At 51.8% G+C, this 27399-nt stretch overlaps 1 protein-coding gene across 10 annotated transcripts in view; it reads right to left on the reverse strand.

Moving 5' to 3' along the window:
- Positions 1 to 204: 204 nt before the first annotated feature.
- The window catches only part of ZBTB7C (zinc finger and BTB domain containing 7C), a 195235-nt gene continuing 168040 nt past the window's right edge, over positions 205 to 27399 (reverse strand). For all 10 annotated transcript variants that reach the window (XM_068928417.1, XM_068928421.1, XM_068928419.1 and 7 more), the window contains 2 exons: positions 12445 to 13641; positions 205 to 5960 (listed from right to left, as the gene is read on the reverse strand). In XM_068928417.1, the coding sequence (XP_068784518.1) occupies positions 5324 to 5960; positions 12445 to 13625 (1818 nt within the window). In that variant the 5' untranslated portion in view covers positions 13626 to 13641 and the 3' untranslated portion in view covers positions 205 to 5323. The remainder of the gene's footprint in view (positions 5961 to 12444; positions 13642 to 27399) is intronic.

The following is a 27399-nucleotide window of genomic DNA, read 5'->3' on the forward strand; positions in this document are numbered from 1 at the left end:
TTACAGGGGCACAGCAAGCTTTACAAAACTGTACTTGCTCTGCACACTGGGAAATTTTAGCCATTTCTGCATGATTTTCTTTCAATGAAACCAGCCCAAAGGCACCTGCAATCAGCAGCAGATCCCAGGAAAGCCGGTGCTGGGGAGGCTGGAGGGACCATCTCGCCCTGCGGCACCGTTAAGGACGTACGAACCACTCGCTGCTTCGGGTAATAGTTTATTTTCTCCAGGGGTGGCAAATGTGCAACAGGTACGTTTATAGGACTGCCATTTCGTTAGCCAAGGGGAGTCGCGACCCAACAACAGACCGAAACAAAGAAATCGAATAGTCTACCGCCCTACAGCAATTAGTGCAAGTCAGGGAAAACATCAGTTCGACACAGGAAAACAATGAAAAAGGTGTTTCCAAGCCACAGGTATTTTCTGCGGGGCCACGAGGTGGTTACGCCGCTCGGGGAAGCGAGGGGGACCTGCTGGTGACCGAGGGACGGCGAAATGGCAAAGGCTATTCCTTTCCTTTTTCAGTATTTCGTTTCTCCCGAGCCACTGCAAGAAGATGCTGGTGCACAGATCTCTGAAGGGTGGTGAGCGACGACGGGCAGGGAGTCGCCTTTGCAGCTGAACGCCCGGCCCGCTGTGTGCAGCAGATATCCCTTTTTGCAGCACCACCCGGTGAAAGCAAACACGGCCCGAGCAGCGTTTCCCCCGCACCGTTTTCCCCACCGTGGTCTGGATTATGCAGCAGATAAGAGCAGCTGGTTAGGAGGGAGAGTGTAGCCATATGTTGCTGCTAACAAGCATTTACTGAAGCTGGTTTCTTTCTGCGATTCCCATGTGCCTGATTAGCGCACAGCTCCTCTGAGCAATTTTCAGATTTCACCCCCACCTCGGATCTTTTTTTTTTTTTTTTTTTTTTGGCATTAAAAAAATTAGAGCAGCCAGCATGCGAGCATAAGACTGGGTTAAAAACCACAAGATTAAAAAAAAAAACACTTCAGAAACATATTAAATTTAAATGGCTAAAATGTTAAGTCACTTCACTTTTTTCCTGCGATTTTTTTTTTTGCTCAAAAAATACCCTGCTTGTTTGGAACATGCTAGTGAGAAGCTAGCAAGGCTCGCAAAGCCCGGGCTGCAGACGCCCTCCCACCGCTGTGCTTTCCCGGCCAGGGGCTCCCAGCCACTCTCGGGGGGCCACTGCCTCCTCCAGCCATGGGATGATTTTACATATGTGGTTTTTTACAATTTCTGTTTTTGTGGAGGTGGTTTTTTTTTGTTTTTTGGTTTTTTTGGGGGGTGAGAAACACCCTGCCTCTGCAGGGCTGTGCCTGCCCAAAAGCCCCTCGCCATGGGCTGGCCGAGGCTGAGCAGGTCCCCACCGGGGGGATGTGGGGCCCTGGAGAGCGCCGACTCGGTGCCCACTGCGTGGCACATCCAGGCTCTCAGTGCCGCTCGGGGACGGAGAGGGCAGGGAAACGAGCAGCAGCCCGGGGTGCTGTGCTGGGGCTGCGGTGGGGCGTGCGAGCTGCGGGCTGTGCCCAGGCTCGGGAGGGCAGACTGGCCCTTCGCGTCCCGTGCTGTGCCCAGAGGGGCTGATGTTAGCGCATGGGATATTTAACGTCCTAGGCGTTGCCATGCCGCACCATGGGAACTGTTGGTGTGCATTATGCAGAGCTGGGAACTACTGGTAGATAATGGTCAACATCTACCCTACCAAAGCCCCTGTCTGCCCAGAAGAGGGTAGCTGCATCCAAATGACCTGTTGGGAATGGTCCTGGGGCTGTGCTAATGTCTCATCCAGGCCTGGGAAGGGTTTGGGATGGGGCTAGTTGACCCCATTCCTGCTAGGGTCTGCCCTGATGGCTGCAGCCTATCCGGGACCACAAGCGCAAGTGCCACCACGTCCGCGTATGTGTCTGCTGTTGAGCCACCTCCTCCTGGAGCCCGATATTAACGACTGCCATAACTGAATTTCCTGTGTATTTCCAGAGACGGCTGAAGGATCCCATGGCCAACTGTGGCACTTGGTTTTCATGAAGTAAGTGCGATAGGGCAGGTCTGCCTTAGGTGGTCTGGTGAACATCTGGCTTCTCAAACATCAGTAAAGACAGTAGAGGGGGGGGGGAAGGGGGGAGATACACCTTACTTTGCTATAGCTAAAGGAAAGCAAAGCAGTTACTCCAAGCTAGTTTTTCCAAACCACACTAGTAAATAGTGGATAGGCAGGTGCAGTCGAATTCGGGTGATTCATCCCATGCTTGGGAGGTCCAACGTAGGTGGGATGAATCACCTTCCAGCAGTACCTGCCTCCCTCCAGAGCAATGGCAAGTTTAGATGAAGGCTGGAATTCAGCTTGCGGATTAGGACACCCAGACTTCAAGTGTCAACATGTAGATGTCTCAATGTGCACAAGGTGTCTGTTACTTAACTTAGAAACGGCTGAACGAAGTGGGAAGAGGCCCACCATTCATACCTGGCGCATATTTTCCAGGGCTTTGCACCTCTTTCGAAAAGAAGCATTAAAATATCAAGGAAATTCTGCAGCTCCTTAGCTGCAAGAATAATTACAGGCCTTGTGTCAGGGATAGCTGTGTGGCCAAGTACCTGCTGCACCCAGGCCACGGTGAGAAGACGAGCAAGAAGCCACCGTGCCAAGGCTTGGTGCTCCTCACACCTGTGTCAACTGGAGAAATGTCGCTGCAGTAGAGAACTTGCCTGGCGTGGGGAAGGAAGGAGAGCAGAACCTCCAGGGAACGCTCTCCAAACTTGGCTATGCACCCACATTGATACCTGTGGCCTGGAGACACCCACACAACACTGAAACGGGAAGAAATAGGTTTTGCTATAGTCATCCCTCCCTGTCCCCAGCGTGCGCTCAACCAGCTACGTACAACCCAAACCAGCGCAATCCGGGAAAATCAACCTTAACTTATTCATGGTCATCGGAGTCACCACGCAACTGGCTCCCTTGAGCCAGAAACGATCCTGGCCAGATGCTTAGATAACCTGTCATTGGTTTCTTTTTCAAAAATTACCTTTGGAAATTGCCAAATTTGGATGGTGGGCAAACCTGAGTAAGTAGCCAGGCCACCTCCAAAACGTGCCGCCCCACTCAGCTTCTCGAGCAGCTTGGCCTTCCCAGGTTTGCAAAAGAACCACGTCTTGCTAAGAATTTAAGAGCATCAATTAACACAGTTTAATAAATACCTAAAAGGATCTAGTCTTTCTTTTTTTTCTTTCGGTTTCTACCTTCAATAAAAGTTAAGGATGATTGTCCCGTGAGTAACTAAGGCAAATTTGCTTGCATGTGTTGTCGCTCTCTCTCCTTTTTTGTTTGTTTTTTTTTTTCATTGTTTTGTACATAAAGCAATCACATAAAAATAGTTATAAATAGAAAAATTGCAAAGGTTTTCCCCCAATAGACAAATAGGAAAAAAACCAAACCCAAAAACAAACCAACAAACAAATTGAGACAAAAAAACCACCTTGCTTCAAGTTCTTGTAGATTATACAGTACTCAGCATCTTTGGATACTTTACAATGACTCCAAATTGTAGACAAAAAACACCTGAAGTAACCAGTCATCTGCAAAATGTAGTTTGTATAAGAAGTCGATTCGGATTAAAAAAAAAAAAGTTTGATGCAGTTTTAAAAAGTTTTCTTTTTTCTTTTTTTTTTTTTCTCTCCACTGATTTGTTGCACACGGAGTCTTTGCAGATGTATTTTTGGGAGGAGAAAGCTAGCATCAGGCAGTTTATTAGGATCATTCGTTGATGCATGTTCTCTGAACAGAAAGGACTCGCTCCTGCCCTGGCGGGAGGAAGCAGGGGGAGGCGCGACTTCGAAGCCTGCACTCGTTGCATCCGCCGACACCAAAAAAACGCTCCAGCAGCGAGACCCTCGTTCAGCCGTGGCTTCAGAGCAGCACCAGCAATGGATAAAACCAAAATTCAGACCAAAAAAAAAAAAAACCCTACAGTCCTCTTGTTCCCTTTGATTCTGCTGATGTGGAAAGATAACAGTAAATAGAGCAAACAAAAAAAAGCCCTAATTTTTAACATTTACATTTTTTGAGTTCCTGTTTTATGTAAAAGCAGCCAAGCCGTACTCTCTTAACTCACTTTTCTTAAGGTCAAGACGCTCACCCTGTGGCTGCTGGGCTGAGCGAGGCTCGCAGGGCTCTTCCAGCCGCTTCTGGGCCTCGAGGGAAATGGGGGAGAACTATCAGCTTGAGGATGCCCTAGCACTTGGTGACAATGTCGCTTGGGGGGGGGCACTTTAGGGGAAGCCTTTTTGACAAAGGTCCCCCGAGGCATGAAAATACACACGCAAAGCTTTTTTTCTATTCAGAATTGCAGATTTGGTGACACCCAAGTGTGTTGCAAATTTCTATCACCAAAATACATATAGAATTTTTTTTTTTTTTGAGGGAGGGGAAGGAATGAAGGAGAAATATCCAGACTTTTCAAAATGGTCAGCGGGCATGAATCCAAGTGAGCTGTTCTGCCTCTTTGGTTTGAACTGACTTTTTCAGTTCAAAACCCCCACGTGCTTTATTTTTGCAACGCGAGGGTTAAAAAAAAAAAAAAAAGCTCAGAATCAAAACATTTCCCCTCCTTCCAAAAAAACAAAAAAAACCTTCACATTTGTAAGCGACCGAAGTTAAGACGCTCAGAACGGCATTTGGTTCTCCTTTGGAAATTCTGAAACGGCACCAAAATAACCCAAACTTCCCCCAGCTTCGCTCCTGGATGATATTCAACCTCTTTTGCTTTTAGGGTCCCAACTCGTCCTGGACAGCGGGGCTTTCGCCAACCCCAAAATCCCTCGGAGGTGTGTGACGTGCAGTGGTCGGGACCCTTGCCCTTCCCCACCGGTGTGCCCTGGTGGGTCCCCCTCGCCTTCGCCACGGTCCCTTGTAGAATAAATTTTGTTGCCGGACATGGGAATTAATAAAGGAAAAAAAAAAAACCCAAAAAGTCCTTTTGACCAAAAGGGCCGAGGAATGTAACGTATCAAAAGACAGTCTGGACGGCTCGTCCGTGCCCAGCTGGCGGGTGGAAAATGGCCACGGTCTCCCCAGAAGAGCTGTCCCGCGGAGATGGCCGTGTCCCCCGGGGCTAAGGCAAGCGACGTTTTTAGGGGTGTCGAAGAGAGCGGCAGCCCCGGCGGGGCCGGGATGGCACCCGGGGGCAGCCCCGTGCCGCGCGCCCGGCGGCGGCTCGACGCGGCGCGGACCCGGCTCGCTTCTCTGGAGCAGGACGCCGCCGGACAGTTGAACCCGAGGGCAGCCCCGGGGCAGGGAGCGGTCCCCCTCGCCCGTTTAGTTGCCCGCCTCGGAGATGGGGGCCACGTGCGCGAGCCCCGCCAGGCCGCTGAAGCCCGTGCTCCAGGGGTCGGGCAGGGGGAAGAAAGGCTGGGCCGAGAGGTTGTCGTTGTGGCCCAGGGCGAAGGCGAAAATGCCCGCGTTCCTCTCCATGTCCAGCTGGGCTCGCCTCAACAGCTTCATCTGGGTTTCTTCGAAGCGGCTCTCCAGCTCTTGCAGGCTAAAAGCGTCCTTGGCCCCGCTCAGGAAGTGCTCGGGGCTGGGGCCGGGAAGGCACATGGGCCCACCGCCCAGGTGGCCGCCCATCTCCTGTAGGCCGGGCGGCACGGCGAAGCCCTTCTCGCCCGGCGGGCCGCCCGGGGCGAAGAGCAGGCTGGCGGCCCGCCACGCCGCCGGCTTGCGGCCGCGCCGGGGCCGGGCTATGCGGCAGCTCTGGCGCTTGATGTGGCGGTGGAGGTGGTCGGAGCGCGTGAAGCTCTTGTAGCAGAACTCGCACTGGTAGGGCCGCACGCCCGTGTGGATGCGCATGTGGTTCTTCAGGTCGTAGTTGTGCACGAACTTGGCGTTGCAGTGGATGCAGAGGTAGGGCCGCTCGCCCGTGTGCTTCCGCATGTGGATCTTGAGCTTGTCCTGCCTGCAAAACAAGAGGCCGGTCAGCGAGGTTGCAAGGGGCAAGTATGGTTGACTCCCCCCCCACCACCTCCTTCCACCCAAATCAGGAGAAAGAAAATGGGTTTAAAAAGCTCAAGAAGACAAGAGGCGGTTGCAGGGGGCTGAACCACCCAGAGACACGGTGCGGGGTTGGTCCCCAGCCCTCGGACCAGCTCTTCCATCCCTCAAGGAGGACTCTGGCCCCATGGTGGCGGGGTTTTGGCGTATCGAGCTTCAGGACTCCTGCAGGGCACGCAAAAAAAGGTCGAGTTTAGGTCGGCTCGTTGGGCTTTTTGACCTTGCTCAGGTTCGCAGCGGGTGGAGGAAAGGCTGGCCTGCCCCCTCGCTGCCCACGCTCTCGCCGCCCCCTGCGAGGGACAGCCCCTGCCCTTTAGGAGTTTGCATCCCATCCCGACGAGCTCGAAACGGCTTAATTGGAAAAGATAAAAAGAAAAAAAGAGAGAGAATAAAGCCTATACGTGGGAATATCCAAAGAAGTGATATATTCCTATATAGATATATTTATGCATGCAAAGGAGGGCATAAGGTGATGTGAGAAAGCCTGGCGTTTTGGGCCGGCACTGCTTAGCCAAGTCTCTCTCGGTGCTGATTTTCCTCTTATGCTTTCACTGACCGCTGGGTGTCTCAGGAGCTTTCCTCTGGAGCCGGGGCCGCTGCCCAGGCGAGAGCGGCGGGCGCGCGGGCACGGGTGGGCGCTTTCCACGGGGTGTTGTTTGGAGGGATGGTCTCCAAGGCCGGCACACACAAAACACTTGCACGTCCAGCCTCCAAGATGCAGGGATAGCGCCCACCCCGACGGCGTTTCTTCACAAAGACAAGCTTTTCGGGGGGGGGGGGGACACCTAAAAGCAGCAAGAACATTTTCCCAGGCTGGCCGTCCCAGTCACTATTTTTTCCAATAAATAAATATTTCCTTCTGCAGTCTACAGAATCACAGCTAAGGCGTACGATTATAAAAAGCAAAGCTGACTGAGCCGAGCCAAGCACGCTGTCTAGATTACACAAGTGGAGTTCAACGCGGAAAGTAAGTAAAGAGCAAAGTGAGAGAATTTACACTGGTTTCTGAAATGCTTTTGGTTTGATCTCCGCGACACGTTAGCCTCTCTCTCCGAGGCTAAGAATATGGGGAATATATAGAGTCGTGCTATTAATACACATAAAATACGTGAGCATGCAAGAAAGCAAAAATATATTTATGCTGGCAGGTCGAGCAAGGTGTTGCTTGTGCACTGATTTCTGCCACCTTGCCCGCGCACAACTTGAAATACTTTTCGGTGCCGTGATCAAATCCTGCTGCTTTACACGAGCCCTGAGGTCGTTCAGCGCCCAGAACGGAGTTCACCCAGTACGCGGGACAGCCACGGGCAGGACTCCCACTGGGTCCGCGCAGCGCCAGACGACTGTTTGCTGCCAGTGTCGCTGTTCTGAAAGCCTCCGGCAAGAAGTAAGGAATCCAAGAAGGAAGCAGAGAAGCGTCCCGAGCACGAGGGGCACTTCTTCACCGGATGATCCTTTTTTTCCCCGGGGGGAAAACCTGCCCCAGCCCAACCCAGCATCTGCAGGATAGCGTAGCTGCCGCGCAGGCGACGGAGATGCTCCCTGCCCGTACGGCAGCTCGAACGAGCTCGCGCCGCCTTTGGTTTTCCACGGCTCGTAACTTGTACCGATTTTTAGGGAGGCAGAGAAAAGCATCCCCTGGGCTCCGCGCCAACGCCAGTGCCAGATCCCAAGTTCCCACTCCAAAGAGCCCGACCCGAACTTCGCAAAGACGCCGCTAGCCCACGATTTTAGCACGGGCACGTTTCCCCTTAGCCTCGCTCTCGGAAAGTGCTGAAATCGGTTCTCGGGAACGGACAAAGCAGCACGGAAAAGTTCAGCCCGAACGCATAACGCTCAGCGAAGTTAGAAGCAGGCGAAAACAGCGTCTCGTAACGCGAAGCGTTGGGAAACGTTAATAAAAAGCAGAGCTACCAGCCCCACCTATAATATAATTTAAACCTATATATGTAATGTTTAACCTAGCAGGATCACTTTTCCTAATAAACACGCAGCGTGCCAGGACTGTACAATGTAAATACAGGCAGAGCTTTTCCAGGCTATTACCAGTCGCTGTCAGCAGACCGGGAGAAACTCGATGCTTCGGTGCACACCTCGACCACAGCGGCAGCCCACGGGCTATAGAGTAAGAGAGGTTTTATGGGCTTTATTCTTTTTCTTCCAAAACCACTAACTTTCAGGTCATCCAGAGAGGCACAGGGAGAAGCTCCCAGGTAAGGGGCAGCCCCGGGGCCAGACGCTGGGTACGTGCCGTTGCTCCCGCTGCCACCCTCGCCGGGAGGCTGTGCGGTTTGAGCTCGCTGCCAGGCCCGCGCCGCCTCTGACGGCTGTGGCTTTCTGCCGTGACCCGTCCGCGGGCACGCCGCGGCACCTAAAATCGCGCTGCGTGCGTGTGAATGCCCTTAATGCAATTGCGTCGGGAGAGCGAGTAGGGCTCTGCGAGCTGCCGCAGCACAAATAATATGAACAAATAATGTTAACCTTTTTGGGCTGGAGCAGTTTCTCCTTGAACACTCTGGGGATGCCTCGGTGCAAAAGCGGAAACATGTGCAGTTTTCTTTAGACCTTTAGCAGTGCAAAACAGCAGACCAGAACCTGAGCAGCCTTTGCTTAAGAAAAAATTGATGAGCTCTTAAACGAAGTCCCACTTCCTGCAATTAGATGTCCAACACAGCCAAGACTGATGCAGGGTCCTTGCTGCAGGACGTAGGGAACCCTCTATACTTCTTCCAGTAAATTCGCTCCTATGCAGTGCCAGGAGTGCAGGAATAACGCATGGGAAGGATTAATCCACGAATCGTGGGGGGAGCCTGGGCCCCCTGGCACCCTGCTCCCCTGTGCTCAGGTTTGCACCTCCCTGGGGAGCCGCCGCTCGCTGCAGTGGGTGACAGCCCGATGCTTTCAGGAAGCGGGAGACTCCCCGTGGAGAGGGAAACACGTTAACGCAAGTGGCCGTGCTCAGGAAATCCCGGCAGAAATCTGTTTCGACATCCCAACCGCTCCACTTCGTTTCGATATACTATACCCGCACATTATAGTACTACTGAACAACAAACTAAACCCAAACAGATGTGTGCTGTTCAAAGTGTTTCTAAATGCATTAAAAAAAAAAAAAAAGCAATGTTTTGAAACTTCCACTTGGTTCAGTACGTTAAAGGAGGAGAAAACCCTCCAGCCTTCAGTTCTGCATGGGGTGGTGGGAGCCTTCGCTTGGACCCTGCAAACACGCTGCGTGGGAACGACTTCCTTCCAGCAAGGGGATGGGACGCCCCCCGGGGACTGTGCCTTTCGGACAAGTCCTAATTTCCTTTGTGATCATTTGCTTGGCTTAAAGTCCTCCTACCCTTATGCTTTGTATTTAGAAGCTGCTGCGGATAAGGAAGGCATAAAGGAGTTGTGAAGTTTAAACATAAATTAGGTAATGGCCCATGCTAGACCAAAATGGGGTGTGATGCTGCGCAAGCAAACACCCTTTGCAATGGCACGCGTTTCCCCATTCGAGACCAGGTTTCCTTGCCTGTTTTTCCCAGACCAGGAACAGTAATAGAGAACGCAGCTGTGGTTATGGGACCAGCCATCGGCCCTTTTAAGCTCAGCACCCTGTGGCACTGGGGCTTGAGTCAAACCATGGGTGGCATCAACCATCTCTAACAGTGCCAGGTGCTGATTCCCACTTTGGGATGTGGCATGAGGAAGTCCAAGGCGCAGGGCTCAGGGGGTCCAGCAAGCTGCAGGAGCAGACCCTCGCTGGCCAAAATGAAATGAGAACTGCCTCGGCAGTTCAAAAACAACTTGAAAACCGCCCTCCGAGGAGGAGCAGCTCAACATGCCGTGGTTTTGTGAGATCCCCCTCAACCGCTGCGAAGACAAACGCATGCAAACGCAAGCTTGGCAGGGGCTGCCACGGCCTCTTGAGCTGCTGCTGTTAGAGATACTTTGAGAGCTGGTTGCAGGTAGCCAGAGACTTGGCAAGGTGGAGGCAGCCTTGGTAGCATCGCTGTACAGAGCTTCCCACCCCCCAGATGCTGGTTTAACCTGACTGTGGTTTATCAAAGCCTGGAGTAAGAGTCAGGATACCCAAATTCTCACTCAAAACCCTCCTACTAGCTTTTGCAGTGACTGTGAGTCAATACTAACATCTCTCCATGCCTCACTTTCCCCTAATAAAGCTAACAACACTGACCTCACTTGTAAAAGACTTTGGGTGCCCTCTGGAAGGACTAAGCTCTATCATTCCCATTAAGGGAAAGGTGTCGCTGACCTGCCAAGTCACACCACTCCCTGCTCTGCAATTATCACTGGCAGCATCGCATCCAGGATCAGCAATGGGGGCTCAGGGGAGACCTGGCCAAGCCCCAGCCATGGCCTGGCCTCCAGTCCAGGATGGAGATATATCCAAAAGGGTGAACCCACACTGCTCCTCCTGTTGCATGTCCCAAAGGAGGAGCACGTGTGTCTGGAGGTGATGACTGCACACTGACACCGGTATGGGACACCGAGAGCCAGAACCAAATACCTACAGTCAGGAGTTAGCACTGGGCACTGGCCTTTGGCCTGCAAATACCAGGGTGAGCCAGATCACTTTGAGTACACCTGGCCAAGGCACGATGCTCCACGCATTATAATATGGTGTCTGCTGCGCTAATGGAGCGGAGCACGGAAATTTATTTTCAGGTCAAATCCTCATCATCTGCATAAATCCCACTTGAATATTATCGCAGGGATGGGAGAAGAAAAGACAGGCTGAATACAGGAGCACCCCAGGTGTCTGGCCATTGCTGGGAGCTCGGCGTTGCCTACTGCGCACATTATTTTCTTCTGGTTCGCTCGCCCCAGCCTAATAGGGCTCTCCGTCGCATATGCAGCCAGAAGCTAAAATACCATGCTCTTCTCAGAAAGCTTTATTATTGTGGTAAAGATTATACTCATTAGATATTAATTATACCCAGCAAGAGCAAGTCCAGGAATCTATCTGTCTCTGAGCACTGATTAAACTTGCCCAGCTTTCTAGGGAAGGGTTGCACGCCTTATGTCTGTGTAGCCCTCTGAGAGCCTACTCCCATTTATTAGCATGGAGGGCTCTGCTGGGCTGCAGAGAGGTGGTGAGACTGGGAATTGGCACAGAAGGTGGATTTGAGCTTGCTGTCTCTGGTCAGGCCTGTCTTGGAGCAACCTACCTGGCTTAAGACTGGTTTGACCTCACTTGAAATACCTAAAAATAAGTTGCTTAATCTAAGTCACACAGGCTGTCTTTGCAGTCAGTGATGGACAGGCACCCCTTATTCATCTACCTTAGTGTTGGCCAAATGCCTCCGAAGGTGCCTTTCTCTTCCCACCGACTACAGAGGGAGCCTGGGTGCCAGACTCTCGGACGGCTGACGTTAGGGGAGCTGAATCCCACCCTTGCAGACAAATGCGTAGCAGTTAGGACCACTCTGGCCTCAGAAAGCACAAATGCTGTCATGCTTAAACATATGTAACTTGGTTGCGGTCTATACTGATGCCAAAACGATGTGCAAAACCAAATTACATCCCACAGCTAAATGTCCCTCCTAACTCAGAGCATCTCCCAGCACAGTAGAGACGAAGCTTCTTTGGCTCTTTCACCAAAAACAGCCATCTGTTTTCCACTGGTCCTAGGCACAAACAGGTCTTTCTGCTCCACCTGTGGTAAACTACAGCGAGGCTGAAAATATTCTATTATTTATTTTAGCTTTTGTCCAGTGAGTGGCTATGAGGCATCATGCACAACCCACCCAAATACATGGGCTTGTTCTCTTTCTTTTTTCTCTCTCTCTTTTCTCTCTTTCTCCTTCCCTCCCTCCTTTTTTTCAAACAGCTAGACCGTGTTCTTTTTGCTACTCTCTTTAGGGCAAAAGAGATATAGTTTAGGTGCCTGTGTCTCCATAGCCCTGCTTTACTGTTGGTATGGAAGTAACTGTGCTAGAACACAGCCAGAGAAAACCCTCGAGAAGTGGACAGTGATTGCAAATGACCCTTGCAGACCCAGCGGAGAAGTCACCGCAACTTCTGATGGGGGTCACTGCTCCCTCATCCAGAAAGAAGTGCCCCTACAATGGAAATTACTGCCTCTGCAGGTGGAAACCTCTGCCCTTCACTGACAATTAACCCTCCAGCTGCAGTTGCCACGTCCGTCAAAGGAGAACAAAAGCGATGCCTTGGGACCACCTGATGCCACCGTAAAGATTTTCTCCTCTGCTACCTGCCATGTGCCCCAGGGGCAGGCTGCTGTCTCCCTTCGTGGCACCCTAGCCAGCCACCTGGTACAGCTACAGGAATCAGCCATGGGTGTGAGACTCTGACCCCTCCAGCCACCCCCGTCATCCCCTGCCACCCCACCAAGCATGGCAGAGATAACCAACACCCACCTGGTAAAGCGGACTTCACAAATATTGCACATATACGGCTTCTCTCCTGTGTGGGTCCTCATGTGCCGGGGTAGCTTTCCGGCCCCCATGATGACTTTGTTACAGATGGGACACTGCTGAGATGCCTTGGGCTTTATCTTCCTCTCTTCCTCCAAGGGCCATGGAGGAAAAACTCCTCCAAACTGGGTTGCACTTAGGAAATTGAGATAAGCACTATAGTCAGTCTCTGCTTTAATATGCCCTAAGGGAGGTGCTGGGGTGTTAGTAAATATGTCCTTGAAGAAGTCATTAGGGAAAGGAGGTGGAGGCAAGTCTTCCTTCTCCTCCTCTTCCTTGATCTTCCTCTTTTTGATCACCAGATCCAAAGGGCCATTGTCCACTTGTGGCTCGTCGAGCTGGGAAAAGGAACTAAAATCACCGTTCCACAGGTGGGGAAAGAAGCTAGGGGTGAAAGGAGAGAGAGCTGGCCTCCTTTCCGGGATGTTTGCCTTAGGGTACAAGTTCTCCCTCAGCAAGGACTCAATGGAGAAGTCTCGTATCACACCCAAGTGTCCAGAGGAGTTATTGGCTGGATAGTGATTTGGAAAGTCTTTAGGTGCTTCTGTGTATGCTTCTTCGGTAAGATCAGACTTAGAAGGGCTTTGGTGACAGCTTACTTCTTGGACATCAGTTAGATTCTCCTGACTGACAAAATCCTCCACTTCTTCCTCCTCCTCCTCCTCCTCCTCATCTTCATCTTCATCTTCATCATCATCTTCATCCTCTTTGTCATCTTCCTCTTCTGCCTCTCTGTCAGGCTCCATGATTTCAAGGCATACGTTGATAATGCACTGAATCTCCAGCATCTTGGCAGCGCTGAGGATGTGCTTGACATTTGAGGTGGTAATGGTGAGGGTTGAGGTGTAGGCAAACTCGAGGATGGCAGAAAGTGCTTCAGGCTTGACAAAGTCAATCTCGTAAACATAGGGCTGGTCTGTTAAAGTGCCGGTAGTGAAGAGTTTTTTGAAGTACTTGCTGCAGGCAGCAAGAACGGACCGATGAGTCCGGTACTCCTGGTCCTGTACAATGAGGATGACATCGCAGAGGAGACCGTCATGTCGCTGCTCATTTAAACCACATAAGACTTCACTGCTGTGGTTCGGGAATGGGATCCCAATAAGATCTTCAATGCCATTGGCCATATTCTCATTTAGTGTCCTAGGACAAAACAGACAGTAGGGCATTAGCAGGGGGGTTCCCGATCGGTAACATCAAAATGACCCTGCCTTCTCCCACAGTATTCTTCTCTCCACTGCACCACTTCCATCTCCATAATCGCTCTCTGTTTCCACTGCCCTAACGCGTTATATCTCCGTGTCACCTTTACCTCCCTTCTGCGTCCTCCGCGATTTAACCTCTGCTTTCCTCTATGACCCTTCAAGTCTCCTTCTTTGTCTCCGCCCTTCTCTCCTCTGTTCTCAGCCTGTCCCTTGTCAGTACCACCAGATACTCCCTCTTCTCTTTCACATCTCACCCCCAGGAATCTTGTGCTACAATCTCCTCCTCATGATGCCTCTTCCACATCCTCCTAGAGCCAACACCATGTAGGTGCATGTAGAACTTGCCATGTTGGGAGCAATCTGGGGAAAGGGTGATGTTGCATTGCTTCACATTGCTTAGTTCCAGCACTTACACCACTTAAGCAAGACTAGCCAGGGAGTGTCCTTTGAGCTACGCAATTGTTTTCATGACTGATACAACTGGACTTCCCAAGCTAGGAGGGACATAGCTATTTGCTGCAGCAGGAGCGTGGCCCTTATGGGCCAGCAGGTGCAGTTCTGCATCCCCTGCTCTACTCATGCCTGGCAGCTACCCCATGTGGACACCCATACAACGACGTCTTGCTGAGGGGTCTGGGAACAGGGGAGGCAAACTGGGCAGACAAAGAGAGAAAGACAACCAAGCACCCAACCGCCGAGCAAGGGCCTGGCCAGAGGCAGATAGGTACATGTCAACTCCACCCATGAGCTGAGCTTGCTCTGGTCCCGATTCTGTTCAGGCATGTTAGCATGTTATCAAATGCCCCATGTGCCTGGTAGAAACCTTCCCAGAGCAGCTCCAGCTTCAAAGCAGAATTCGGAAGCAAAAAGCCCACACCCAAAAGGAAAACCTAATTTTTGCCGTTTTTTAATCTGTAAGATTTTTCCGCTTTCAAACGGCTCCAACAGCCCTTCCAACATGAGAAATCCCAGGAAAGGAGAGTGACTTCCTTCAGCAGGCTAGGAATACATGAATCCTGTCACATGCAGACTATATCAAACAGCTCGAATAACTTTGACTGCACGAACCCTTTGGAAGCCCCCAGGACACAGAGGATGCACTAATGCCGTTTCACCTCCAAGAGCCCCGGCTGCAGCGCTGCTGCAGGTAGCAGCTCAGTTCACAGCTGAGTGGTAATTCTCCAAAAAAGCCAGGCTATGCCTAAGTAAAATTTCAGCCCTGCTCTTAGCCCTTTCTCAGGGCTGAATGCCGTCATGCACCAATGTGCAGCTTGCCATCCCACCCTATATCTGCATCTCTCCTGGGATCCATCCCCCCAGCTGGGGAGCTGCTGGGCACTGGGATCTCCAGCAAGCGTTCCCGTGAGAAGGGGAATGCAATTGCCTTCTCCTGCCTCCACAGGGTCAATAAGCAGCCGATACCTTGCTGGTATCTCCCCCGCACCTAATCACTGCTGCTGAGCGGTTACTGCGTGGGAGCAGGCGGGCGAAGGCCTTGGGAAAACGGCGTGACGGGAGCAGAGCACAGAGCAGCTGCCCGAGGGGCACCTCCAGGCCTGGGAGGCTGCTCGGTGCCAAAGCCCAAATTGCAACGAACAAATCCTCCGGGCTCGCTCAGAGAGTAAGGACAAGGTCCGGTGGGATGAGTACTGGCCAGGTGAGTGCAACGCTGCGGCTAGAGGGCTGAGCGCTCCTCGCTGCTGTCCTTCTCCTAGGGAGACCTCGCTGCCATCAGGGCACTGCAGGAAGCCCCATCTCAGCCTGCGATGCTTTGGGCCAGCCGCAGCCCAAAGAATTGAGGATTTATGGCATGTGACAGGACTAAGCATGGCTCCCATCACACCTGCTCCACACCTGGAGAAGCTAAGGGGAGACAAGGGGAAGGATCCTACAGCGTATTTTCACAGGACAAAACCCAGGCGAGGTATCTTCTGCTTTCCGGAGCTGCTGCAGCTAATCCCAGAGGGGAGAACCCAAGCTGACCTCCTACATCCCACCAGCTCATGCACTGCTGCACAGCTTCTCCCCGAGATACCAGAAAGCTTTAGACAGGGCTTGGCCAACCTCCAGCTGAAGACCACAGTGTGGGTTGATGTGCAGAGACAGAGCGGGACCATTTGTGCCGCTGGGTGTGTGCACTTGTGATACTGTTCCCGACTACCTAGCCCAAAAGAGAAAATGCTGCTAACACCCCTCCGAGTCCCTCTTTTAGCTCTCGTCACTGATGCCTGTGTTTTCAGCTCAGGAACAAAGATCCCAGCCCTGCATCCCCTGGTGTGCACATTATCTGCAAAGTAATTACGCCTGTTGTCTGAAACAAATTGATTCATTACAGTGTGCTGTGCTTAACCATGTTAACTAGCTGTGCTTTTCTAACAACCCAACTGGCTCCATAAAAAATCTTCCTTTAATATCACTGATAAATGACAGTAAATCCAATGCATTATCCAAGTAGAGTGGAAGATAATAAACCAGTCCCCAAGCAGGGGAGGAAGAGACAACTTCATTTTTTGGGCTTTGTATCCTAATAATAAGTATATGCAATTAAATTTCCATTGCTGCATTTATTTTTTGCTCTTTTATAATTTTTGTTTTGAAAGAACATTAATGTTCAAGAAACGCTATATTCATAGGAATTTCAACCTGTTTTTGCTGGATCAGCATAAGTGCAAAAGATCAGAAAAGCAGAATATCAGATCGCTCTGAATTCCTCAGGTCTCGTTACAGAGTGTTTCATTATTTCTCCTGGACACTCAGCTCAGGTCTCCCTGATTTGTGGACCGTTCATACAGCAGCCGCAAGAGAGAAAGAAAAATGGAATTAGGAGAGAGGGGGGTATGTGATTATAAACCCCCCAATTTAGCGGGAAACGGAAAGGACAGCTGTTGTGCCTAAAATGATATACAGCTCCCTTCTGTGGAAATGGACTCATTTTCTTTTATCTTCCCATTCTGGTTCTCCTGAGATGTGCTTCTGTTAACCGAAGCACTTAGGGAAGCTGATAACTTTGCAGGATGGTGGCAAAACTGAAGGTGATTCATGTAATTTAAATGTGGTGGGGGGGGAAAAAAAAAAACACAAGAGAGAAACAACCGAGGCAATCCATTTGCATAGGTTTGCAGAAAGGGCATTTTTTACTCGCAGGGCGGTTTGACAGCTCCGACGCTCCGTGCTGCCGCATAGGGCACCAAGCCTGAGAAATGACCTTACGATTCCCATGCCCCGGGGAGCCTGGGGAGGGATGGCCACGGGCTGGAAGTGTGCTGAGGCTGACGTTTTCCTTCCTCCACCTCCCCTCCTCTCCCTCCTCCCGCGCTGTCTCCCCCCACCTGCCCCCGCCAACCCCAGGGTGGGGTTCACAAGAATAACCGGCACAAAAAATAGCAGCCGCAACCTCAGTCCTTCTGCCAGATGACGAATGTCACCCCCGTGAAGAAAGCAGAGCACGCACGCGCGCAGATGCGAGCACGGTACAACTGCCTGCATGCAGTTAAACAGAAATCCCCCCTTTATAATAGGAAATGACAGCACTATTAAAATAAACAGGCGGGGGGGGGGGGAAGGCGGAGGGCACCTAAAATAACCACATTCTGACTCGGCTGCAAATGGCATCTCGAAAGACAGCATTTAGGAAAGTGCTTAATACCCGTCCATTACTTTCTTGCATCAGAAGACCCGCTTCGAAAAGCGGGGCTCCCTCCACAAGAAGAAGGTGCCAAGGCCAAGGAGCACGCAGCATCGCTGCCCGCAGGCCCCGCGGGCCGAGGAGCTGCACGGGGGCATCTCTGAGCTTGGATTTCAGAGGAAGCCCAAGCAGGGGCCAGCTGAGCCACCGCCAAAATTGCTGCCCCGCTACCCCCAAATTGCCTCCTATCGCTTCGAGCCCCAAATTTATTAACTTGCAGTGCCCACAGCCTGGACGATGCAAAGCACATCCCAGAGGCAGCCAGCTCCTGCGCCCTGGTAGTGCCGATGCACAACCCCGGCAGCAAGTCCCCCAGCCCATGCCAGCACGCCAGGGCTGGTGGCAAGGCCAGCTCGTCTCTGAGCTTTCCGCCTGCAGCACCCGAGCCAAGCCTGGCCTGGGAACCCGTCCCACCCACCGCCGAGCAACGACTGTCCAACCGCGGCCAAAGCCAGCCCTCGACTCCAGCGATCCCAGCAGGGCACTCTGCAGCTCTAAAGCTGCTTCTATTTTTAATTCGCTGGTTGCTTTATCCCCACTTCTCCTTTTAACTTCACGTCCTCTTCAGTAAGGCCTCTGAAAACCGATAATGATACCAGCATAAAACAGAAAAAACCAAAGAGAGGGAGAAAAGACATGCTCATTTAGCATTCTGATAAGTAAAAAAATAGAAGTATACAAACTACAACGGATTAAAATACATACAGTCAGCTAATATTGCGTATATCTATATATCGCGAGGGGAACCAGAAGATTGCCATAGCTCTAATATTCACCAGCTCCTTTGGCTCTCAGAGGAGCCTGGGAAAGATGTGCCAGTCCCAAAGGTGAGCCAGGGCCCTGCACGTTTCCACCCAGATGGCACCAAATATGGGATCAGCAGACCTGTGACCCGTCTTCTTCCAGGACAGACATCTCCAGCTGAAGGACGCAGGTCCGTTATGGAAGAATAAATCCCCCACTGTTGAACCAGGCTGCTGGGCGCTGCTGCTCTTCGCTACAGAGGGGAGATGACACGTGTGCCCACCCTCACCTTTAAGCTGAAGGAGAAGGGTCCAGACGGTACCTGCTGGCGGGAGGAGAGATGCGGCCACTCCAGCAGCAAGGATGCTGTGACCTGGAGCACCGCTTGCATTTCCCAGCACGGGTCACCTATCCCTAATGCTGTTCCTGTAAATCTGCGGTGCTTAAAACCGCTCACACCCTGACTCTTAGCTGGGAGCTGGCAATTCTGGGCTTTAATTGCATGCTGGCACGCAGTATCCTCATTATAACAGCCAACGTTTTATTTGCATGGGGATTCTCTCAGCATTTCCTCTTCAACGTACGTTGCTTGGCCTCTTTCCTGTAATTTTCCCCTGGGCTGCAAAGGTGCTTGCTTCTAACCTCACTTCTTCTCGAGGGCACTGTCCGTGTGTCCGGCGCGCCTCGGGATCGCCTCCTCCCGCAGAGAGCCGGGCTGCGGCGGCGAAAGAAGGAGCTGGGGAGGGACAAGGCAGCGATGGGCAGGGAGAGCCCGCTGCCCCCCGCGCCGCGGCTCATTCTGCACGCGGCGCGGCGGGGAAAAAAGAGCCTAAGGCTGCGGCTGATCGCTGTCTGCTGCCGAGTGTCAAAATGACATTTCCAGGCAAAGCAAACGGCGCCTGGGGTTCCTCCCTTCCCCCAGCCACCTCCTTCAGGTGCATCGAAACCCTTCCCAGGCGCAAGGGCTGGTCCCTTCTCCAAGGCGTTAGGCTGGCCCAGGTTTCTCCTAGACCTCTATCCCTCCATGAGACCCGGTTCGGCTGTCCGGAGCTGGGTGAGGGAGTTCACAGGAGGTCTCAACAGCTTTGCCCATCGCAATTGGTTTTATGCTGCCAACTCTTGCCCTGCCCAGGGCATCTGCCACCCGCAGGGACAGGCGCTGGCTCTGCTGTGCTGCTGCCTGCTCCTCTCTCCCAATCTCCGGCAGGGAGGCAGCAGCCCAGGTGGGGTCCCCCCTCGCCCTCGGCACCTATACAGGCCTTGCGCCAGCGCATATAGCTGCCTGCTACTCCAGTCAGCCTGTAAATGTACTTTTTTTTTCTTTTCCCCAGGTTTATTTGTGCCTCATAGTAATGAGGCAATTAAGATGTGCATGTGAGATTACCCTAATCTGTCAAAGTGTAACAGCTCCTTTCCACGGGATACACTGACCAGTGATTCATAACTCCTGCTCCCGCCGCGTATTACTAGCCGTGCCCCAGACTGCTTGTTATTCCGCGGGAACCAGGATGCTGTGGCTCGGTTCCCGCCTCCGCCGCCGGCTGCTCTGGGACCGCGCGAGAGCCTCGAACCTCCTCCTTGCCGTCTGAAAAACAGGGCTTGCACCATGCCCCTCAAGATATATGTTGCTTATGGGGCTAACGAGAACAAAGCTCGTTCTCCTCCTCCTTGGAGGTGCAAGCGTGACGAAGGCCCGCGTCGTGTTTGCCTGAGGAGGGGCAGGCTGACGGATGCACGTGGCCCTGCGTGGAGCCGCCCACGTTTGCACCTCAGCTGATGCCGGTCCAGAGCTAAAATGACCCAGCTACCTTGCCCCATCGCTTGACTCTGATTTTGAAGAGGCCTCCGGGCTGGCAAAAGGATCCGGGGATCCACAAAAGCCCACTCGGAAAGGTAGGCGGAGGGATTATTTTTCCTTTTTATTAAAAAAAAAAAAAAAAGCCGCAGAATTAAAAAGCAAAAAGGCAAACATTTCCTTAAGCGCACCTCCCCTCAGAACATCTTGTCTCCAAAAGAACGTGTTATTAAACCACCCACCCTCGTACCTAGCGTTTCTCCCCTCCGGCGGGAAGGTGGGGTGGCGAGCGCTCCTTGCCTTTCAATCACTTCCCTGAGCTGCGACCAAACCGATGAGGAAAACGCCGTGACACAAACCCCTGCCTCCCTCGCAAGGAAATAATCAGATTTTTTTTTTTTTTTCAAAGGAGCTGATCGACCGCAGGCCCAAGGATGCAGTGGGAGGGGACCGACCTGCTAGCAAGAGCACCAGAGTTTTATTAATGGGCTGGGCACCCTCTGGAGGCTCTAATAACCGAGACCAGCCTTCCACTTGGGACTGGTCGTGCTTAGGGAGCCGGAGATTGCGGTGTGAAAGGTGGGGAGGGGGTGTTCATTTGCTAAGTGGCATGTAACAAGCTCATCCACCCAACGACCGCGGCCAACAACAACAACAAAAAATATAAATATATAAAAAAAGAATTCCTGGATTTTGCTCAGATCCGGACAAGGTAGGGAAGGGGAGCGGTTTTCAAAGCGATGCCTGGGTGAGGAAGGATGCCAAGAGAGTCACATTAACCACATCTATCATCCGACTGGCAAGTCGAGCCTATGTGAACGATATATATTTACATAAATTAGACAAAACTGTCTTTTTTGGTTTGGCACTATTATTTTCCAATAGGCAGGCTACCAGAAGGACATGTTCACCTCAAGTCTCACCACTGAATCCAAAAATCAAAGCTGGGGAGCCACCTCCGGAGCAGGATGGACAACTGCTCCACCTTGTCCGATAATCCTCGGTGTCCGGTGGGACGGGAAATTCCCTTCTTCATTTGGAAAGGTGACACAGAGAGGCAGACTCTGGTCGTCCAGCCCGCAAGTCGAGCTGGGCACCAGCACAGAGCCTCTCTCCTTCAGTGCCAGCTCACCCTACGTGCATGTGGTGGGGCTACGCTTTGCATCTCTCACCCACGCAATGACAAAATCACTTTTTCCTCTTAGTGACGGTGATTCCTTCCAGTTTCCAAAATTCATACAAAAATTTTGCCTGCCAAGCGGACCTGAGGCACGTCAGCATCGGAGCTCTGCTATGTATTTTGCTAGCGTGGCATCACCTTGTAGTATCACGAGGACTATTTGTTTAAGAAGACAAACAGCGCTTACGCATGCCACTCATTCACTCGGCGAGGAGTGGAAACGTAAGCGTCTGTGGGGCCCTTTGTGAATTAGTCTCCTGGCATTTTTAAAGGCTAGTTATGAAGTGCAGCAAATATTATGCATCTCTGAACAAACCTATCCCTGCAGGTTAGCTCAGGCTACAGAGAGCCTGCACCAGACACCTTGCTCTAAATAATCTTGTTTTTGTACAGATACAATCTGGAGAAACTGCAAATTAGGAACCAAATCCTCCCACTGAGAGGACCTGGTCTGGCTTGCAGGGCACTGAACGTTCTCAGATCCTGCAGGCTGGAACGGGAATTTGCTGCTGCTCTGGGACTGCTGGGACCCAGGCCCTAGCCCGTGGCGTAATTAAGTAAAGGCCACGCGCTTCTAACAAGCTAGCAGATTTCTTTTTATTTTTATTGGCATCGATCCTTCTACTGGCTCTTTGCTCAAGTCAGCCCCTCCATCGCTACACGATGATTAACAGGTTGAGCTCCCAAAAGGCTTTCGTGTCTCCTCTCCCATCATGCTGGCAGGCAACAGGTACCTGAAGAGCCTCAGCAACCCTGTTGATCTCCACTAAGGTCTCACACCCCGGCGCAGCCCTAACGGGGGTTTATAATGTGGTTCCACACCGCGGTATGAAGTCTGGCAGAAGGACACCCAGGCTCTGGGCAAGCCCTGCAGAAACCCGCCACCCAGCAGCTCTACGTGCTGCGGGATTAACGTAAAGATGCTGTCACACCACCGGCACCAAGCCCCGTGGCTCTCTTAGTCCCTTGAACCCATCTCTCAGGCTTCAGATAACTGCAAACAGGAGCTCTGGCAAGGTCAAAGCCAAGCCCAAAGTCTCCTGTAATTGAAAGGCCATGTTTTCACTTTGGTTCCTTCCTTCTGCCCTCTTTAAACTACCCAGCACGCGTCCTAATTTCAGAGTTTATACAACTCTCCCAAGTCGGTAGCTCTGGGTCACTTCTGGGCGGCAGCCTGGCGAAGTCCAAAGGCCGCGTTACGAGGCACATCCAATGCGCTGAGCAGGTTTTGGCAGGCGGGGACCCCAGTGATAAATGGTCCCGAGCAGGCAAATAACTATAAACAACTAGCGGAGCTACATCGAAGGCACAGCCTGACTCCAGATGGTGTTTCCAGGGCTGCGTTTCCTCGCAAGGCCGGGACAAATTAACTAACCGCGGGCAGGTACTGTAGGCAGGGGCTTGGGGAGGGGGGGTCACGTTCAATCCCGGCTTTTCATTATGGCCCTGCAGTCGGTCCCTTAGCCTTGTCCCCGCCACGCACGAACCGAGCAGCTCGCTGGAGGTGATGAGTTTGGGGCTTGACTCACGTGGGGATAAAGAAAGCAAAAGGACAAGAGGGTACTTGTGGGATCAGTCCTGAACGGTGCTGCGGAGTCACTGCTCTGCAGGACCGCTGCCCTCTTGGGTCAAGGCAGTAGGTCCAAAGCACTTCTCCAGCACAAATGCTCAACGGTACCTTTCTACAAGAGGTTTTGTGCTAGCCCTGATGCTCTCCTGGCCTGAATCCAGTGTTTTGGGCACTTTAAAATGTTAGTGACGTGGGAAGTTACCCTGGCGTCTGAGTATTTCCACTTTGTATGCTGACTGTGTGCATATCTACATCTACATATATATATATGTGTGTGTGCGTGTGTGTGTGTAGATATATAAATAAAATACACATACACATTATATGCCTGTGTTTGTGTGTGTATATAAATCCTGCGGGAGGGGGAGCATGGCAAACGCAACGCGACCGAGTTTCCATTCATCCTTTACAACCACTCCATTTTCATGGAAACTCGCTCATACTTCAAGTGACGCACACTCCCTCCCACGCGGCGTTCTGCAAAGAGAAAAAAAAAAAAGAAAAGAAAGGGAAAAAAGGAAGAAAGAAAAAAAAAAGAGAGCAAGAGGAAAATCCCAAGGCATTTCACCAGAGACACACTCGCATCGGAGCTGACCTCCTTGAGGATCAGCCCTGCCACTGCCGCAGCTGTTTCCTCGAGATCCTCCAGCATCTCCAGCAAGGCCTGGGGGAGGGTTCCCAAGGTATATGGTGCGGTGGGAGGCATTTCTGCATGTGTGTTTGCTCCACACTCGCTCCCAGTCCTTCCACCCAAGAGCCCATGGCCCCCCGGTCCTTGCCATGAAGCTGCTCCCGTTTCTGATGGTGCCACCAGCATCCGGACCACTGAACCCCACCATACGTGGTGGCTGCCGGTGCCGCAGCCGTGCCGAGGAAGGTGGCTGCCAATCCTTGCTAGGGCTTAGCCTCAGTGCCATGGCTGCAGCGAGGACACGGCCCCGCTGACTGTGCTGGGGACTGCTGTCCCCGAATGCCACCTTCACCCTGGCCACTGGCTGTCCAGCTTCTACCACCTCTTTGATTACCCCACAGATGGCTCACCGGGCTGCGTTTGCAGCCCTCGGAGCCCTTCGGTGATGGGTATCCCCTTCCAGCATGGCCTTAAAAACTGCGAAAAGCCGTTTTTTTCACATTCGGAGCTGGCCTGGGCTGTCCAGAGCGCCGGGGGGGGCTCCTGCAAGAAGAGGAAGGCACCTTTGCTCCCTCTCGCGCCACTTCTCCTCGGAGCCAGAAAGAGGAAAAGAAATTAAAAAAAAAAAGGGCTCCTATTGAGCAGCGCGTGCACTGGGTGGGTTTGCTTCCTGACCAAAAAAAAAAAAAAAACACACACAAAAAACAAAAAACGATGGAAAATGTGCCCAGTTTAACCATGGAAAACTGGTTTGGCTCACGTCCCTCCCGAGTGGACAGGATTGTGAGCGACTTGGACGCGGAGCCGGGCAAGCCTGGCACCAGCCTCCGCGAAAACACGGCACCCAAAGACACCGGGTGCCGCGGAAAAGCGGGGACAGGGAGGCGCCGACCCCGACCCTCCCCTCTCGTCTGTGCCCCTCCCCACACCCCCGTCTTCCTCCCCTGGAGGGAGAGGGACGCTGAAGGAAGGTCTCTGGGAGCACAAATAAAAGGGTCAGAGCGCTAGCGTGTTAAATGAGCTCCAGATGTGCGTGCGCCGCGGTGCCTGCTCGCGGCCGGCAGCCTGAGTCACTGCGGGCAGGGTGGGGAAAGGGGGGGGTTATCTCTATTTTGGTGCTGGGCGTGGGGCCCGGCAAACAATGCGAGGAGAAGGCGGTGCAGTGTTTGAGCAGGCTTAATATCGGCTCCCGAGCAGGTACAGACAGGCTCCGCAAAAACCCGAGCGCGAGGCTGAGCTCCCGAGCGTGGCGATGTGCAGAGGCCGCGCTCCACCCCCTGTCCGGGCAGGGTTAATCCCGGCAGAGCTTCCTTGCGGCTCTGCATGCGGCATCGCCGCGAGCCCCCACCCCGTCCCCGGCCGCCCTCGGCAGGGCGGTCGGACAGACCTGGCTGCGTTTGGGAAGTGTTTGCTCTTTGCCTCTCCTTCTGCCTCCTTTTCTCCCAGCAATATCCTTCCTAGACATCCATCCAGGAGGAGACCCGATTCCCAGTGCACGCCCTGAGACTTGTCTGCTGCAGCCTCCTCACGTCCCCCGTATTTTATATTTATGCATGTACTCCCGCACCGACTTTCCCAGAATAATAGGAGCCTCGTTCTGTCTCAGGGACTAGTGCGAAAGTGTTGGATTTCAGTCCTAGTGCCCCCGTCTACAAAATCTGGACTGCTTTGGGCCAAGCTCCATAATGCAAGATCAGCATCAGTGTTCATCTCCCACCCTGCCCCGCGTGGCTTATGTAATGCTGTCTTTAGGCTCATGGTCCGATGGATATTTATGTGAGTGGGAGCTCAGCATAACCTCGGGTCAGAGTATTTTCCTCCAGTGTCACCAGAAACCTTGTATGGTTTGGCTCCCTTAAGATCCTCTGCAGCCTCATTTGTTTTTAATTGCCATTTAAGTCCTTGAGCTCTAAGCACCCAAGCTCTCCTGCTACAGCTAGACTAGAATAGCTCCAATGTGGACGTAGTGTTCTCACAAGGTGCTTCTTCAGACCAGCTTATTCTCTGACAGCTATGCGCGGCAAGGCCCCGCCGGCATCACCAGCTGGCTGTCTGCACTGAGCCGTGTTCAGAAGTTCTAGTCCTAGTTGATACCTGAAACACTGCATCTAACATAAGCATTAAGCATGATTTTTTTTTTCCTTGATGTGGTCTTGACTTTGTTGATTTCTATAGGAGCTGTTGAAGGGTGGATGAACAGCCTGGACAAGAACAGAAGCTCTCTCCCCCATCCTGATCTGCCATGGAAAAGACAAAAAGGTGTAGCACCAATGATGTCCATCCCAAATGCTGCAGATGGACCAGAGACCCAAGCTTAGCACCCTGATCTGAATATCCCCAAACCCTGGGAACATTTTATTATAGCACCGGGGTTAGCTAGAGGACTCGTGAGCTGACCTGACAGACTGAGTTACACGTAGGATCCTACCCCTTCCAAGCACTGAGATGTACAAAAACAGGACTTCCCATCACATTTCTTTCTAACCAGTTCAGGCTCCTGAACCCACTGATTAAACTGTGCTATCTCGTTTAATCAACTTTCCAGAAGGAGCTCTGAAGCCAATGAAAAAGCCCAAGGCAGAGAGGAAAGAACAACTATTGGACCAAATCCGGATGGTTTTTACCCATGTGTCTCCTCTCAGTCACATACAGTCCAACTTCATTGCAGTTAGGCATTAATCAGAATGGGCAAATGGCACGTGTCCCCATCCTTCTCCAACCTGAGGAGAAGTAACATTTTTCTGCAAAGCAACACTTCTCTGAATCACATATCCTGACTATGCTAAAACTCCACTGAGGCAAATCATTTTTCTAACCCCTGAACTGGACGTTTCTAGAGGAAATACTGACAGACTTCTGCAGAGGACAGTTGGGGAAAAGGCATGACACTTTCATCTAGACTTTTTGCATGTAAACCAACTGCCTAATGAGCTCTCTGAAGACCACTAGTAATATATGAGCATAACCTGACAGTGCGGCCGAAGCACTGAATATCCAGCGGCAACTCCCTCTCTTCAAGGGATGATTTAATCCACCTCTCAAGGTTACAGAGCAATTTAACCACAGATCACGGGTTAGATTCAGATCTCATTTGTATCTCGACTCCTTCTGTGAGTGGGGCCACTAGTTTCTCTACCAACCTGCTAGAAAGCAGCTAAATGGTCAGATCAGCACCTGCTCTTGCAAAGCTTTACATGCCTTAGCAGTTTGTGACATTCGGTGGGGCCTACCCATGCACAGCTTGGTAAAAAGAGCCAAAGCTGTTGAAGGCGACAGAAAAAACATCTGAACTCTCCCCAAGAATTAACCTGGAAAAAGGAGAAGAAAAATACCTACAGCTCAGATCTTTCAGCCCAAACAAATTGACATTCGATAGCATTAACTTTTCAACTAATGCCCCTGCAAGCAAGTAGGGGGTTTGCAGGACTGGGCCCCAAGGAAGGCAAATCCTACGTCCCAGCTGACTCCGAGTATACGCCAACTTACAGTCTGATACGATTTAAAACAGCTGACTTGTAAATGAGGCTTATAATGGAATTGGCAAATGACCCTTAAATATAGCATAGCAAACCAAGAGCATACAAAAACAATCAGGGCTCAAGTCAGGATTCAGGTCTCAGCCACAAGGGAGAGCAGGATCAGAGGTGTTTCACACCGCTGGGTAAGAAGGCAGCATAAGCAAGCCTGGGAGAAAACCTCAGCCTCTCTCCTCTTGGGGCTTTCAAAGGGGGGACCCTTCAAAAAGAAAAAAGTAGAGAAAAAAAGGAGAAAAAGTGGCCTTGCCATGTTAAGAGAGAGAGCCTTGCGTGTTTGTTTTGGCTGATCCTGAACTCCAGGCAGTTTCCAACTGGAACCCAGAAATGCTTATGGTGTTTGGATTCTGTCTAGATCCCTCCCATGACGTGAAGAGCCATTCGGGATGATGGGCTGGGATTTTTTTTTCCCCTAACGACTATATTTACTGCTACATTCTGAACTCACCATGCTGTCATTACAATGTCAGATTAAATTACATGTGTGATAACCATAACATAAATACGTGCGCTAGTTCACAAAGGCTTTACAAGGAAACATTTTCAAAGGAAGTTGGA

Source organism: Struthio camelus, chromosome Z (genome assembly GCF_040807025.1).
Source record: "Struthio camelus isolate bStrCam1 chromosome Z, bStrCam1.hap1, whole genome shotgun sequence".
NCBI classification, from domain to species: Eukaryota; Metazoa; Chordata; class Aves; order Struthioniformes; family Struthionidae; genus Struthio; species Struthio camelus.